A 16,075-nucleotide genomic window follows, 5' to 3' on the forward strand; every position below is an offset into this window, starting at 1 on the left:
CGGCAGCCTCCCCGCCGTGTCGGACGAGCCCTCCTTGTCCCCGCCCTTTCCTCTCATCGATGGCTCAGCGCCCGCCCCGCCCTCAGCCGCGCTCTGCCGCTCCCGGCAGCCGGGACAGGCCGCGGCCGCCCTGCTTTGTAGACAGTCACCGGCCGCCCGGGCGCTGACGTGAGACAGGCCCTGCCCCGGGCGTTTCCCGGGCCGTCCCTGGGCTGTCGCTGGGCCACGGACCCTCAGGCGGGCGGAGCAGCCCTCAGCGGCCTCTCCCCCGGCGGGCGGTGCGCCTCAAGCCCCGCCCATCTCCCTGCGCGGCCTCTCTCCTGCCCTGGGCGGGGCCTGCGCGGGGCCGCGGAAGGGACCGGGAGGGACCGGAAGGGGAACCCTTGGAGGGGCTTGCGCCCAGCCTGGGGCCTTCTGCCTTCTTTCATGCGCCGCCGGTCGCACGGCCCTGGCCTGGTTCGTTTCAGGCAGTGCCTGATGACGATGCGGCCCCCGCATCCCAGCAGCCGCTGAGGGCAGCGCGCACGGCCGCGATGGCGTCGGGCTGCCCGGCGGCCTTCGAGGACCCGACCGAAGTGCGCGAGGGCTTCCTGTGCCCGCTGTGCCTGAAGGATCTCCAGGCGTTCCGGCAGCTCCAGGCGCACTACGAGGAGCAGCACTCGGGCGAAGACCGGGACGTCAGGGCGCAGCTCCGAAGTAAGGGTGGCCGCGGTAAACGCGTTCGGCTTGGCCGTGGGAAATCCCTGCTCGTATTTCGAGTGCTCCCAAATGTCTGACAACAATAAAATATTAATTGAAGGGAGTTACAGGCCAGGTATGCAATTCCATTCTTCCGTAAATCTCCTTGGGCCAAGCACAGTATTCACCTTCTCCCGATACTTTCCATAAATTGATTCTAAAGCAGGGGCTAACAGGCGTTGCTCTTCAAATGTTTGATTTTATGCACAATTTTTGCTATTGACCTTTTTGGGTTTTTTATTTATCAGAAAACTCAAAATTATACTAACCCAGTGAACACCCAAGAATTACTTGAAGACTGTGGAGAATATGGAGAATCTCTGGTACTTGCCAGGTTCCAGTTCAATAACTTCTTGTTTTGACAGTAGATAAAACTGTGGTTGCAGTTAAAGTGTGAAGTTAAGAACTGTTGTTACATGGTAAAGTATGTGGATGGTGGAGCTAGCAGGAGATGCTGGGAGTGCTCCATATCTGTTATGGATTTCCACCTTTCAGTAATGTTTGGAAAATCTCTTTGAATTTTGTTTTACTAAGATACTTCCCTTATTTTACTCCCTTGTGTACCCAATGTCATTTTGTATTGACAATGTCATTTTATATTGAGAGAAGAATGTTTAAAATCTAGTGAAAATTCTCTGTGGTTCCTGCAAACTCTGGTTTTAGTATGCTGGAGGTAGTGGCCTGGCAGTCTTTATTTCTTTTTTTTTTTCCTCTTGAGATAGATTTTTGAAGTATTAACTAATTTTCTTGGTGAAACCCTAACCCTAACACTGGACTGTTACAAGCACACTGAAATTGGTAGCTTGTGCAATAAGACAAGGCATGTGTTGAACATTCTTGAATCTGAAGAAAATAATAGGGAATTATGAGAATTAAGATAAAACTGTATGATGCCCCATGCAGTGAGACAGGTACCGTACTTTAAGATATGTTACTGTTTTACAGTGAAGTCTGACAACGGTCTTCTCTCTTGTCCTTAGGACCTCATGCTGCTTTATGACAGACAACAGAGAGCATTTTGTGTCGTCTGTGGTGCTCTGGACTTCATTTTTCTTCTAAGAATATTTTGAGCATAAATTTATCCAGGAAAAATATTTCTGCTAAAAGACGAGGAATATTCTATACTGGCTTCACATGAGAAATATTTGGTGCCTACCTGATATGTTAGATAACTTGGGTTTATTTTTTTTAGATTTAGTCCAGAAGGCCAAAAGAGCAAAGAAGAAGTTGCTGAAACAAGAAGATGATGACAGAACTGATTCTGGATCTCAGGAACGATATGAGTCATTCAGCTATGGTGGAGTAGATCCATACATGTGGGAGCCTCAGGAAGTAGGTAGGAGAGCTAGGAAGCAATACACAGTGGGGATAAGTTTTGGACTCAGTCGGGAAAGTGCTACATTATTGCTGAAGTGGCTTGGAATTGTGTCTGTGCTTCACTGGATTCGCTAGCAGGGGTTATGGTTTGCACACTGACTGAGCAGCCTATTTGCATTGGGTGGAGTGTGGGTAAAACATGGTTAATGGGGAGAAGAGAAGACATGTATAGAATCAGTACCCAAACTCCCCTTCAGGGAGCTGTTAGTCATGTCATTGTTGCTGTTCTGCTGAGATCTGCTTAGTCTGTGTTTACCTCTGTGCAGCTAGCTTCATCTTCTGACTTTACAAAACAGAAAACCCACTAATTAAGAGCTAAGTTATAAGTGTATAAAATCTCTAGCTTTTGGGCTACACTTAAAGTAGCTGTTAGTTTGCATGTTCAACACAAAGATTATCCATCTATTTAAACTTTTTTTCCTTGGATTTGCGGTGGCAATCACCTCTTATTAAAAGGGGGCTCACTTTAAAATGACCAAGTTATAAAACCAAACAACAAACAAACTCCACTCCTCTGAATATAAATCTACATTTGTAGAATTTCAAGGATATTGACTGAGCCTGTAATTATAAATACTGCTACTGGCAGTTGCTTGTACTATAACTGAAATACCATGGTTATTTTTGGAGAAGGAAGCAGCACCATCTTTTGTGGATCATGGAAAAATTTCCACTATGGTGCTGCCAAACTAGGACTGAGTCCTTTGGGTCTGCAAGGTCTGAGTTCTGTATATTTCTTTACTTTTGACTTTGTAACTATCTGAACAGCAATCATAGTGTAAATATTAGCTAAGAATAAGTTTAGGGAGAAGGTTTATGAACATTAGAGAAGTGAGAACTGCTTTCTGATGAGCGTTGAGAAGATAAACCATAGAGATTTTGGCATGTGATTTGATGGAGCAGTGAAAGGGATTGTGTCTCCAAAGTAGTGGCTTAAATCAGTGACCCAGAGGGACTCTTTTGCTTCTATGAATGCATCTTTGGAGATTTTTGGTTACCCCGTTAGCATGAGGAAGTGAGATTCTTACATTTACATAGGTTGTAGCAAAAAGTAACATCTGATTTTGAATTTTGCCAGCTGGAAGAAAGATATTTTTTTGGGTTGGTTGGTTAGTTTGGGGTCTTTAGTTTTTTGTCTGTAAGTTTGATTTTTAATACCTCATCCACCTTGCTTGGAAAAGGAGTAATCTTAAACCAATATTATTGACTATGAATTGTAGATATCTTAGAGATGATGCTGTATAGTTCTTTTCAATACTTGGTGAACAGTTTTCTGCAAATCTAAACTCTCATCAAGGATTTGGTTCAGGCCCCTAAAGGTCTAGAGATGATCAGAAATCTGAAACAAAACTGCTGCTGCATAGACCTTCAGTAATCCTTGGGTGTGCTTCTTTCCTTTGCTCAACATGTAGCCAGGAAACTAAAGGGAGCTGGTTTTGAGAACGCTGCTAGTAGGTAACAGCTTACCAAATGTAATTGTAAATGTAATGAAGATGGAGAAAAAAAATTATTGCAGATTTTCTTTTTAACACAGTGCTGCTTGTTTTCTGTAGTAGAAGTAAACCACTGTTTATTGCTAGCCTGAATATTAGGCTTTGACTAGCATGTTTTATTTACAACAACACTGTGAAAATGTAGGGTTCCAATGTGTCTTTAAAATTGAATTTGAACATGATAAGGGTGAAAAGAAGAGACATCTGTCTTTCAAGTGGCATTTTAATCCATACAGAGTACTTGGGTGATCAGGACAACTTTCTGTTATCCCTGCAGGTGCTACGAGAAGCCATCTTTCTGAATTCAAGAAACACCGAGCAGCCAGGATTGATCACTATGTAGTTGAAGTCAATAAGTTAATAATCAGGTTAGAAAAGGTAAATTTGGTGCTTCTTGATATTCCAGCCTTCTAAATGTTTCCTAGATTAAAAAAAAAAAGCTATTTCAGTATGAATACATTTTATAAAAGGTCCTAAACTCTGACTCTCTTTATGCATTACCTTGAGAACTGTGCATGATTTGACTCTGTGCCATGGGTATTATTTCTGGTTCTATGCACCATTTTCAAGCTGAAGATGCTACTTTCACATGCTTCAAGAGCCATTTGTTCTCCTGTTTTATTTTCTCCATGTTTACTTCACTAAATTGCTCCCCAATATTTTTATCATTATTCTTCCAGCTTTTCATTCTTCAAAATCTGCCAATGGTACACCTGCATTTTGGCTCAGATGCAGTTATGTTGGCTGCAAAAGATTATGTCCAAAATGTCCTGATTTGTACAGGTTTGATAAGTCATTGTTTAGCACTGGTATGAATATGGAATTAGAAAAAAAATGAAAGTTGCATAAGTCTGGTGTCAAACCAGCTGAAACTCCTCTCTCTTAAAAAAAAACAGGTTTCTTTTTCTTGTTGGGCTGAGTTGTGTTGGGTTTTTTCCGTGCAAAAGTATAATCTTCTTGAATATATTTATCTTCAACCAGCTGACATCATTTGACAGAGCAAACACTGAGTCAGCTAAAATAAGAGGTTAGTGTCAGCTTATCTGAGACTATTTGCCCCTATAGACTAACCAGCTGAGGAATCAATTGAACACTTATGTGGTGTATATTTCTGCTCACAGCTATAGAGAAGTCTGTTGTGCCTTGGGTCAGTGATCAGGATGTTCCATTTTGCCCAGACTGTGGCAGTAAGTTCAGTATCCGAAACCGACGTCACCACTGCCGCCTTTGTGGGTCTATTATGTGCAAGAAGTGCATGCAATTTGTCAGTCTTCCTTTGGCAAGTAAGTACTTAAGAGTTAATTCTTTGTTTTCTTAGCTCACTTTGGGTGCATCCTGGCTTTTTGCCATTAGAAAAAAATATGCTTCTAATAGTCTGGCTCTGCAGAAAACTTCCATTCAGTTTCATGCAGACTCTTGCCTGTGAAGCACAATACAAGGAATTATTTCTCCACTCTTTTTCTCTGTTCTTCAGATTTGGAAGTGTTGCATAACACTGAAAAATTTACTAGAAGTAATAGTCATAATAGTAAATAAAAAAATACTAAGAAGTAAAAAAATAGAAACTCCTGGTAAATATAAGTATTATTTATTCTACTGAGTACTATAACTATGGAGCTATTAGCTTTAGGACCTGCCAAGGTTCCAATATTTTGGATTTTTCCAGTTTTGTCTGTGTTGTCCAAATGTTAGACCTCTGGACAGCAACTTAGGGAAATTTATGTGTAGGTCTTTAAGAACCACTGGAAACTTTTATCTTTCTCATCTTGCACTGGAGAGCAGACTGTATGTTCTGTGGGGATAAATGACATTAACTGTGCTTTTCAGAGTGTGCAAGCACAATGCCTGGATGCCATTATCATACCTGTTCTACACATTGTTTTGTGACTGTGCAGGCTCAAACATGAGAATGCTTGCAGGCATAAGCAATGTCGGTGATGTTCAACAGTCTGCTCTCTAGCTAGTTTTAAATACAACAAGATTTGCAGTGAAGACCCAAATTCTGACTTGCAGTCATGGTTGTCATGCAATCCTTGCATGTCTTTCAGCAGACTGTTTCAGCTTAGTTTTTTAGTACCACCTGAATGTAAAGTTTATGTTAAAGGGCAGTTTGTTTGTGTTGGTAAAATCTGTTGGCTTTTCCAGTTACTGTGAAATTACATGTGTATAACTTTCAGGCAAACTGACTAGTGCCAGCAGAGAGGCCTTGGGTTCTCATACAAGCCCAAACTCCTCACCCAGCAGTGTCCACGGCTCCCGCCGTGGCAGCATTAGCAGTATAAGCAGCGTGAACTCTGTTCTGGATGAGAAGGATGATGAACAAATACGTTGTTGTCAGCACTGCAAAGACACCCTGTTGAAAAGAGAGCAACAGATTGATGAGAAAGAATACACACCAGAGATTGTGAAACTCTATGAGGTAAGTCAAGCTCTGTGCTACAGCATATATGTCTGCATATATGGTCAGTATTTGACTTTTGGCTTGTTACCTTATGTCTAAACTCTATGACTTAATACTGACTTGTATTAGAAGAGACCATTGGGTGTTCATGCCATGTAGCAAAGACATATCTGAAATGTTGGGATCAATTTCAATATAGTATTTATAGCCCACATTAGCTTCCCACGTATTTTTAAAATGCATCTTCATTCTCATCATCTGGAGCTAGTAGTTCAGACATGCCTCTCTCTTAAAATTGTGAACTTGTTTAAACCAGTGAGTGATATACTGTGCATTTGATAGCTGGGCTGCACTGGAACTTGACGTCACCACTGTTGCCATCAGTCCTTACACTGATGGGAAATGCATTTTTTGAACCATCTCTATCAACATTACATTCAAATGCTTCGCAGCAGGTACTGATGATCACCAGATACCTTTTCAGTAGAGTTCACAAGCTCCCCTGGTTAGTATTAATTAGAGTTTTTGTTGGTGCTCTTGTTGGTGAAGAGAGGTAAGGCTAGAAGTTGTCCAAGTCAGCCATTCAAACAGCTTCAAGATTCAAAGTCCACCTTGTAGGGGTACAGTGAGTCTTTCTCTGTTCCTGACAATGCCATATGTGTTCTGGAGATAACTGGAGAGTCTTCTCATCCTGAACAGTTAAAGTGCCTTTCAACCTGGTTAACTTCAAATCTGCACAAGCAGCATGAAAAGATTCACGTCAACAAGTTCTTGCATTAGTATTTTAATGTCAATTCTTTTTTTATACATTTTGTTTTAATATTATAACAAGAAACTCCGACTCTGCATGGAGAAGGTGGACCAGAAGGCACCAGAATACATAAGGATGGCAGAATCACTAAAGTAAGTCCCATTGCTGGCTAACATGTATTTTTCCTCCAAGTGTGAGAGGTAGTAAGGAAGTGGTGTACTAAGGCTGTAGGAGTGTGTAACTTTAAAGAAAAAATCAGTGCTTTATTATCTGTTGTCTTCTGGATGCTCTTCAACAAATTAGTACTGAATTAATTATTAATGGTAACATACAGAGGAGTATGTTGTTTGAGCAGTTAATTTTTTAAAGCCACTTCCCAGTGAGGCATTGCTGTCGTACTTTGACACATCATCTTTGCAAAAAAGGGAAGTACAGGGCTTGCAATTACTGTGTAAATGAGCCTCTTCAAAACAGCTGCAGTAAGCTGTTGCTGTCCTCAGCTGGGATGCTTTGGCTTCCAAGGAGTGCTAGCAGCAGCAGATCATTAGAACACTTCTGTTCTGTGTAAAGCACCTTCACCTGGCAGTTGTTCTGCGTGTAGCTGGGTACCTTGTGCTGCAGTGGTTAAGCAACAATCCTATGTTTCAGTTTTGTGTGTAATTTCTCACAGTACTATTCCCTGACCGGGGTAACTTAAGTCTCTCCAGCTCTATCTGCAAGAGGTTGCCAGGTTATAATTTTGGCTCATATAGTGAGAGAAATACATGCATTGGTCTTTGATAGGAAGCATTTCCTTTTGAAAAGTTGAAGTTAATAAATACTGCTATACCTGTCCTTTAGATCTAATGATTGTAGAAAAATTAGTAACGAGCATGGTTGTAAAAACACTCCTCACAATAGGAGGAAGTACAGAAGGTGAAAAACCTGCTAAGATGTTACTGCTTTTTGTCATGAGTTCATGACAGATTGGGTTATGTGGCTTGGCAGCTGGAGAAAAGTAAAAATACAGATGTCTTGGATAATAGAAGTAAATGTCAGAAAACAACAGGCTTGTTATGGGTGAAATTAAAGATTTCTGACTAGTAGTGTGTCCTGGAAATCAGAATCCTGTGGATAGCAAAGTTGCTTTTGAGGAAGTGATGCTTATAATTTATTTTTGTGATATAAAAGGACAGGGAAACTAAAAACTCATGAAGAGTTTTCCCCACTAAGTCCTAGTTTGTTTTATCAATAAAGTGGCGACTCTAGTAAAGTGCCTGTAATAATTGTATCCCCATATGGTCAGTCATTGACAGGCATTTTAAATACTACACCCTGTCCAGCATAGTCTTTTGCTTTCTGACAAATGCTAGTGGAGGTAACTATTGTGCTTTAATGATGTAGTTAGTTACTTAGAGATTTTTCCCACCAAGTTGTCTGGAAAGAAATCCCCACAAAATAGATACATTTGCTAAGCATATGTATATTTTAGATATTACTTTGGAGTGGCATTTTTGTGTTAGAATACAGTTTCTCCTAGAGTAGTAAGTAATAATATATAAGTAATAATAATTTTATATATATTATTAAATAATTGTGTTTAATCATAAATACAGTTATCTTCTATGAAGTGTTTATGTTTGCAAAATTATTATAATTTTCCACTTTTTTTTAAAAAAAGTTTTTTTAAACATGAGCTTGAAATAAAATCATTCAGCCCTTTATTGTTAGCAGTTCTTATCATTGTTGAATCTTGGTCATCTTGGATAACTAGTAGTGTTGTACATGTTGTTAACTGGATGCATGACTTACAGTAAAGTTCTGTTTATTCTTTAGTGCTGGGGAGTCAGCCTACAACCTTGATCATGCTAATGACTTGAGGGTGGAGATTCAAAAAATGTATGAATTTATAGATGCGTTAAGGTAAAAGATTGTCTCTCTCCCTTTTCCCCCCAGCATGTATGTATCTCTGTTATGACTTAAATGATTATATGGATGATCAATATGTCTGCTCAGTTTTAAAGAGCATTTGAAAAGGTAGATGCTGTTCCTGTACACCACTGATTTCTACTTCTTCTCCAGCCTTAAAATTCATGCATTTCTCTTCGGGAAGAATAAGCATAGAGGAAACAAGTAGCAGCACCATTGAGGGGAAAGGAATTGTTTGTTTTGGTTTCTTTGTTTTTCTAAGGCTGAGAGTGGAAAGTGTTGCAAATTGTAATATCCAAAACTGTTTATCTAAAAGAACATCAGAAGTTTTTGATCCAATATTGTCTCTCCACTTTTGTGGCATTTTTCCTGATTTTGTTTTTGAACTGATGAAGCTGTATGTTTTCTTTGATTCAGTAAGAAGATTTTGAGTCTAGGCTTGCACGAAGATCCTCAACCTCATCCTAAAATACTACAACTTCAGCGAATGATAAGATATTCAGCTACACTTTTTGTTCAGGTGAATAGAGCATATGCTGTGAGATGAATGTACATTTTAGATTGTGTTCTCTTCTTTGCCAGGCATCCCTGTGGTTTGAAACTATTTTGACAGGGGCCTTAGTTCTATACATTTTCTGTAGTTCTCCTAATGACTTATGATAGCCTTAAATAAGCTGTCTTGAACACAGATTTTTCACTCAGAGCAGCATTGCGCCTGGGGAACCCAAGAAGTGTGTGAGCCTTGGCTCTTCCTCTTGCTGAGGTATGAGCCCACACAGCAGTGCAGGTGTGGCAGCAGAGATGTGTGGAGACCTGCAGCAGGGACTGCAGTGTAGAAGCATCTTTGATGTGTTTGTGGGGTTTCTGCTGGTAGTATCTCTCTTCTAAAGGACTTGAAAAATGGGCTGAATACCTGCAAGCAATGCTGTAAATATTTCAATTTTTGCCAGGAAAAACTGCTTGGCCTAATGTCCCTGCCAACTAAGGATCAGTATGAAGAACTGAAGAAGAGAAGACTGAATATGGTAAGACAGGTTGGGATCTGTTACATCTTGTTTCAGGCTTTCTCTTAGATACAAGCCTGGGAGCTATGTGGGAATATGAGTCGCTGCCTTCAACACTGGATTTCAGTTTTTTATTTTTTCATGCATATTGTCCCATCCCCTTTATCAGGGATTTGCCTAGCTGCTGCTTTGTTCTTCCCAGAACAGAAGTAGGTGGGCACAAAGGTGGACATTTCTAGGAAGCAGCAGGGAGTTGGGTGCATGGGCTGTTTCTGCTGCAGTGTGTGCAGAGTAAGCTCTGAAGTTAGTGTGTTAGTTTATACTGACTTCGAAATTGTGTTCAGGAATTCACTCACATAAGTAGAATTTGGAAAATTCTTTTGTTGGTGGGAAAGAACATACTAGAATAAGGATGCCTCTGCAGGGAGAGAGGTTTTTTTTCCTTTAGGAGGGAGAATATCTTTAATTATAAACTAAAGCCAACTTCATCTTGAAGTATAAGTTGAGAAATTAGAATAATCCCACTCCAAAAGCCAGTGATTCAGTGACCTTAAAAACTGATGTTCTGTGTGATATGATTGATGTCCAGATCAATCTAGACCACTCTTTGCACAGCTGCATTAGGCATTTTTTTTCCTCTATAAAGAGAATTGTTGCTCCTAGTTTCCCTCAAGTTTGTAGAGGCAGATGTTGTGGTTTTTCATCAGTATCATCACAAACTCAAGGGAAACATGTAAGGAATGGTATGAAAGTAAGAATCTTCTGCAAAGTAACCAAAATGGCAGCTGATCCCTTTAAGCGTCAGCCAACAATGTCTTAAGATCAGCTAACTTGTACCTATGGATACTTAGAATGAAATTTTTCAAGCTTGCAGTGTTTTATTACTACATGTTTTTTGGTTTAGGTTGCTCTTGAAGCACAGGGAAGACAAGAGGAAAAGCAGAAGGAGTTTATCTCCATATCTGCATCTGCAGTTAATGGTGATGAAACTCACATAAAAAAAGGAACAGTCAAAAAATCTGAAGGCTGGTTGCCCACATCTAGCATTTCGAGAGAGAGCGAGAGAGCAGACCCACTTCTTCAGCAGATTGACAATATCACATCCTTTATTAAGCAAGCAAAGGCAGCTAATAGGATAGATGAGGTCCATACATTGCAAGAGAACCTGATGCAGCTTCAGGATGAATATGATCAACAACAAACTCTGAAAGCTATTGAGCTTTCTAAAAAACAAGCAGAAGAGGAGGAGATACAGAGGGAGGAACTTCAGGTCCTTCGTGAAAAAGAGTGGGAAAGAGAGCACCATAAATTCATGTCTCAGCATTCAAGGACACGCTCCTTAGACTTCAGAGAAGTCAAACAGCATTTGGATGTTACTTGGATCAAAGGGGACACAAGTTTTGAAACTCCTGTTGAGCAGCTGCCAGCAAAAGAGCACTCAACCTTCACACTCAAACCCCAGAATGTCCCACAGTGTGACAAAGACCGTGATCAGCCAGCCTGTCTAAACCCCTTTGAGGATGAAGCAGATACCCCTCAAGTAGAAGATCCTGCTAATCCATTTGCCAAAGACACCTCTCCAGTCGTTTCTTTCTCTAACACAGCTCAGCAAAGTGATAAAAAAGAATATAATCCATTTGAAAGTGAGGAGGAGGATGAACAAAGTAATGGAGCACCTGGCAGTACTTCAAACCCCTTTGAAGAGGATGAAAATCCATTTGAAAAGCCTGGGGGCAGTTGGAATTCAGGGAATCCATTTGAAGAGGGATCCTCTATCAATCCCTTTGAAGTGGAAGATGGCAGTGAGATCTCTGGAGAGGAGGCTATAGAGGAAGAGCTGCTTCTCCAACAGATAGATAATATTAAAGCTTATATATTTGATGCCAAACATAGTGGACGACTGGATGAGGTGGAGGTACTGACAGAGAACTTAAAGGAACTGAAACACACCTTAGCAAAGCAGAAAGAGAAATCTAACTGCTGAAGCAGCAATAGGGTTGTGTAATAATTCAGTCTGCTGTTAAATATGGGAAAGTAAAGCAGATACTTACAGACAGAAGTACAGATCACAAGAGGGAATTGGGAAAATCCTGACTTTAAAGCACTTTCATTTAGACATAGCCACTACTACACAGTCTTGAAGAAAGAATCACTGAGGAATGCTGCTGGTCTTGAAAGCTTAGAGTAAGAAATTTTAAAATAACTTTTTACAGCACTTTTTAATGCTAACTAGTCTTACTGAATGCTTATTTTGGTCCAGGGGTTAAGTGGTAATAGGGAACTATGATGTGGAAGTGGTTGGAATATTAGTTTGCCCTCTTTCCTGCTTTCTGCTGTAGTGTTGGCCTTTCACGTGTGGCTTTGACTAAAAAGAGATGAAAACTTTTCTAAAACTTCTTCATCTTCTCCTGACCCTGGCAATGTGTTGTTATAGAGCTACTGTGATGCTCTGGGTGCTGACTGTACAGACTCACAGATCAAGTTTATGCAGTGCTAATCAATACATAAAAGGGATCTTAAGACTGAGAAAAACTTTCTAACTGATCTTAGTATGAGTAACTTTTTAGTATCTGTATAAAGATTCCCAAGTAAAATTTGAATGCTTCATCACTTCTGGTTTCCCATTTGCTCTGAGCGAAAATGATGGTGTTGTAGCATCATGCTGGCTTCAGGCCTGCTCATGAGGGAGCAAGCATTTGCTTATTTCCAGGGAAAGGAGCATCAGGCCAGCAACACTTCTATCTGTAATATAAAGGGTGAACCTCCAATTGCTTATTACATTATGGAATCTACACATTCCTTTAAATCCTCTGGGTGACAGAATGATCATGTTTGTTATATTTTTGAGAGTGGAATATTTTGTAGCACCCAAGCAACAAAAAATTTTCTTTATAATGGAAAGCTGAGATGCCACTGGAATTTTGTGAAAGCTGGGAGACAAAGTCTGGCTGCAATAGTGCCAAATGGCAATTCTCTCTCATGTTACATTCCCCTCGGTTTTTATGAAAATGAGGCATACCTATTTTAAATAAGGAACTTCAGATTGCAGACCTCTTGTTATCCTGTGGCCTGAGGGATGACCTAGTGACAGCCAGTACCTGTGATGCAGGAGGACCTACAGCTGGGCAAATGCAGGGTTTTTGAGAAAGATGGAATCTAACTGCTTTGATTTTTATCTTTGAGAGGCACAGACCCATCAGCAGGAATCACTGTTTGCAGGAGTGGTGGTGGTGAGTTAATCTTAAAGGGTTTATTTAGAACTGAAATAGAGGAAAATCAGGCAGATCACACTGTATAGCACTAACAATAGTGTCCTTACTCAGAAGCATGAAATTCTGTGGAATGGGACATATCTTTTAATCATGTCTCTGATATTGGCATAGCTGCAACCCCAACACTGCTTAAGATTTTAGAGACAAGTAACTCTGTTACCTAAAGAGCAGGAACTCTGGTTCCTAGCTGTGAGTAAATGGAGGTAGGGACTTGTGGAACTGTTGTTTAAAAAGACCAAACCATCTATATCCTCAATTACTACAACTAGCAAGGGGTTGAAGTAGCTCATACCAGCCAGTCAAGCATGCCTGATGGTCTGTCTGGTGTAGCCTAATTCTGGATTTAAAAGGTGTGTAGCAGAGGTTGGCTTAAGACCATGAAGTTCTTATACTGATGTTTTCTTAGAGCTGATTTAGTCCCCAAGTTTTATTTTGCACCAAGTAGAAGAACACAGGATTCTTAAAGGTCTTGACAGAACATAGGTGCTTAGCACCAGATTCATGAAGGCAGCAAAAATTGTTGATAACTAAACAGAATCCCTGGAATTATCTAAGAGATAGTAAAAGGCACTTGTTTAGGACGGACTTGGTTGCTAGTCAGGAGGATTGCATCCTGCACTATAACCTAATGCTTTTTTAGGTATCAACATGAAAAACTGTTTCAGTGGCTACAGCTTTCTCATTAAAAAGTGGTTTTATCCTGGTTGAAACTATCCTGCCTTGTTTATATTTTCTGGCTAATACACTAATACCAGTATTCTTATTGTATATGTAATACATTATTTTTACAAGCAGGTAACAGACTAGGATACCTCATGATCTTTGTCAGTGTTAACTGTGATAGACTAGACACCTAATAAGAATGGTCTTCACCTCTAATGTGAAGACCTTTGCTGGTATAGGGACTGTTGTGTGGCTTGCAAGGCACAAGGGAATGAAGATGAGTTAAGCATAAAGCTCAATAACTAATAAGCATCGACTTTTGTTACAACTGCATGCACTACTCCGTATGAAAACTTTGTAAAGAGATGAAATAAAACAACGTGTTTATTTTGTGTTGTGTTTGTTCTTGGCAATTTGTACAGGATGCTTGCAGCAGTGTGAAATTTTGTATTCAACTAATTCAGAAATGCTGCAATACAGTTCTACAGTGACTTGTACATATAAGCCTGACGTAAAGGTCTGTAGAGTAGAGTACAATCTATCATGTTTATACATATTACAGGGATGGTGTAATTGGTGAGGCAGAAACTGTAGTGATTCAGAAAGGGGTTTTTTGGTAATTGTAAAACTTGCCTTTTATACACCAATTTTCCCATTTTCCTTTCCTGCTGATATTCCCGACTTGATCAGTGCTTCTCAGAGCTGCAGTATCAACTGCAAAAGTTGTATCTTCCTGGAAATGAGACTCTGAACTGTTTCTGATTCATAACTACATAAATTAGGAAAGTTCAATTGAGACTGGAGTTATATTATCATTTGTCTGTCTTTAGTTGGTACAATATGGACTTTTGCACCACTTTCTACAAATTATGGAATTCTGTGGTACTTTTAAGATTTAACTTTTTAGTCTAGCCACTCTATCCCAAAGAAAACATGATCTTAGTTTTGCCATAATTGACTACCTGCAGGCATGAATAAGAAATAAGACTATTAATTTTGTTTTCCAGTAATGACCTGCAGTACTTCATAGAACCACAGCTTTTTTTGGTGCCAGTTTTAACTTTTATTTATTTTTCACTTAATTCTAGTTGTAGTTATAAGAAGGCTAATGACACAGTTCTCTGTATTGAATGATCTTGCTTCTTCCTGTTCCCAGGAACTGCTGCCTCTTGTCTCTCACTGAAGCACCTTCATTGTCCAGTCCTGAGGCAAAATAGCTCCATGACTTGAGATCTTGAAATGTCAGGCTCATGCCTCATTTTTCATGGCACCTTTGTATTTTCCCCTCATCTCTTTGGGCAATGGTACAAAAGCAGGACAGGGAACTTGGCCTTCAATCTCACACATGCATTCTCGCAGATGATACTTCTTGGGCCCAAAGGTTGCTGGATGTGACAGTTTTTTCCTTTCTCTTTCTTCTTTTTCAAGTATTTCTCTACAAAAGAGATCTGTTTGTTACTATCAGAAGTCTGACTTGCAGTATTTCCTCTCCCTTCCCTGGACCCAGGTTATTAGAAAGATGGAGTTACAGTTCCTACCTTGTGGACTTTATCTTGCTTGTGTCAGTTTTATCCAGGAAAAGTAGTATTTCCTTCTGTATTCCACAAAAGTTTATAATATGTATGCTAGATGATGTATTAGCTTACTGCATGCTACTTACTTGCTTTTCCCCAGGATTTTTTTAATGTGCTCTGTTATCTCTTTGTTGGTTTTATCTTCCACGTCTACCACAACTTGTTCTCCACTGTCTGTCAAGAAAAATTCATAATAGTGTATCAGATGATACCACTTCCTCCTGTATGCCATTTCGAGAGGCTTTTACACGCACAGGAATGAAGGATCTACTTCCTCCTGCGGTTAATGTGCAATGTAATATTTTAAGTGGAAAAGCAAAATCTCCATGAGGGTGAGTCATGGGGAGCTGCTAACGGCTCAAGCTCTATTCCGCTCAAGCAGCCGAGGGAGAAGGGCCCAGGCGCGGCGGTCACCACGCTGCCGGCGCGACCCAGCCACTACTGTGCGGCTCCTGCGGTCCCCGCGGCTGGCGCCACCTACCCAGGTAGAACCGGAGAAAGGGCGAGGGAGTCATGTTCCTGAACAGCATGATCTGCACCCAGGGGTTCTTGTACTGGATCTGGGGGATGTTGAAAAACACGAACTTTCTGGAAGGAAAGAGAAAAGCACACAACGGCTGGCCCGTTGTCGCTGTGGAGGGCGCGGCCCGTGCAAGCCCGGGTGTCTTTGCAGGGGCACCCCGCGCTCCCGCCGCGCCCCGCACTCACCTTGCGCCTTCGCTCAGTTCTCCAGCCGTGTTGTAGTTCACGGTCATCACCTTCACCGAGCTCTTGAACACGACGTCGCCCTGGCTGAGGTACTGCAGGGTCCGGCGCACCGGGAAGCGGCCCTTCATCGGCATCGCGGCGGCGGCCGGAAGGGGAGGCAGCGCTCCCGCGCGCCCCCTGGCGGAG

At 41.0% G+C, this 16,075-nt stretch overlaps 2 protein-coding genes across 3 annotated transcripts; one reads left to right on the forward strand and one right to left on the reverse strand.

The window, feature by feature from the left end:
• Positions 1 to 346: 346 nt before the first annotated feature.
• RBSN (rabenosyn, RAB effector) lies at positions 347 to 13,999 on the forward strand. 2 transcript variants are annotated; one of them, XM_063165104.1, is made up of 11 exons: positions 347 to 696; positions 1,931 to 2,074; positions 3,886 to 3,986; positions 4,590 to 4,635; positions 4,730 to 4,891; positions 5,786 to 6,027; positions 6,842 to 6,912; positions 8,576 to 8,662; positions 9,086 to 9,188; positions 9,619 to 9,693; positions 10,577 to 13,999. In XM_063165104.1, exons 1-11 carry the CDS (start codon positions 534 to 536, stop codon positions 11,654 to 11,656), a joined length of 2,274 nt encoding a protein of 757 aa, XP_063021174.1. In that variant the 5' UTR covers positions 347 to 533; the 3' UTR covers positions 11,657 to 13,999. The 2 variants fall into 2 exon arrangements, with proteins under 2 accessions (XP_063021174.1, XP_063021175.1); XM_063165105.1 differs by lacking the exon at positions 8,576 to 8,662.
• Positions 14,000 to 14,646: 647 nt separating this feature from the next.
• On the reverse strand, positions 14,647 to 16,054 carry MRPS25 (mitochondrial ribosomal protein S25). The gene is made up of 4 exons (XM_063165106.1): positions 15,890 to 16,054; positions 15,663 to 15,769; positions 15,268 to 15,355; positions 14,647 to 15,042 (listed from the first exon to the last, which is right to left on the reverse strand). Exons 1-4 carry the CDS (start codon positions 16,021 to 16,023, stop codon positions 14,856 to 14,858), a joined length of 516 nt encoding a protein of 171 aa, XP_063021176.1. The 5' UTR covers positions 16,024 to 16,054; the 3' UTR covers positions 14,647 to 14,855.
• Between the last annotated feature and the right edge of the window lie 21 nt (positions 16,055 to 16,075).

The sequence above is a fragment of the Melospiza melodia genome, chromosome 10, assembly GCF_035770615.1.
Source record: "Melospiza melodia melodia isolate bMelMel2 chromosome 10, bMelMel2.pri, whole genome shotgun sequence".
In the NCBI taxonomy this organism is placed as follows: domain Eukaryota; kingdom Metazoa; phylum Chordata; class Aves; order Passeriformes; family Passerellidae; genus Melospiza; species Melospiza melodia.

Excerpts from the sequence above, each read along its gene's own strand:
- MRPS25 (XM_063165106.1), bottom strand. The coding sequence starts at position 16,023 with ATGCCGATGAAGGGCCGCTTCCCGGTGCGCCGGACCCTGCAGTACCTC. Across the intron at positions 15,770-15,889 it reads GAACTGAGCGAAGGCGCAAG|AAAGTTCGTGTTTTTCAACA; the intron begins GTGAGTGCGGGG and ends CTTTCCTTCCAG. Across the intron at positions 15,043-15,267 it reads AAAATCCTGGGGAAAAGCAA|AGAAATACTTGAAAAAGAAG; the intron begins GTAAGTAGCATG and ends TCTCTTTTGTAG.
- RBSN (XM_063165104.1), top strand. The coding sequence starts at position 534 with ATGGCGTCGGGCTGCCCGGCGGCCTTCGAGGACCCGACCGAAGTGCGC. Across the intron at positions 697-1,930 it reads CGTCAGGGCGCAGCTCCGAA|ATTTAGTCCAGAAGGCCAAA; the intron begins GTAAGGGTGGCC and ends TATTTTTTTTAG. Across the intron at positions 6,913-8,575 it reads AGGATGGCAGAATCACTAAA|TGCTGGGGAGTCAGCCTACA; the intron begins GTAAGTCCCATT and ends TTTATTCTTTAG.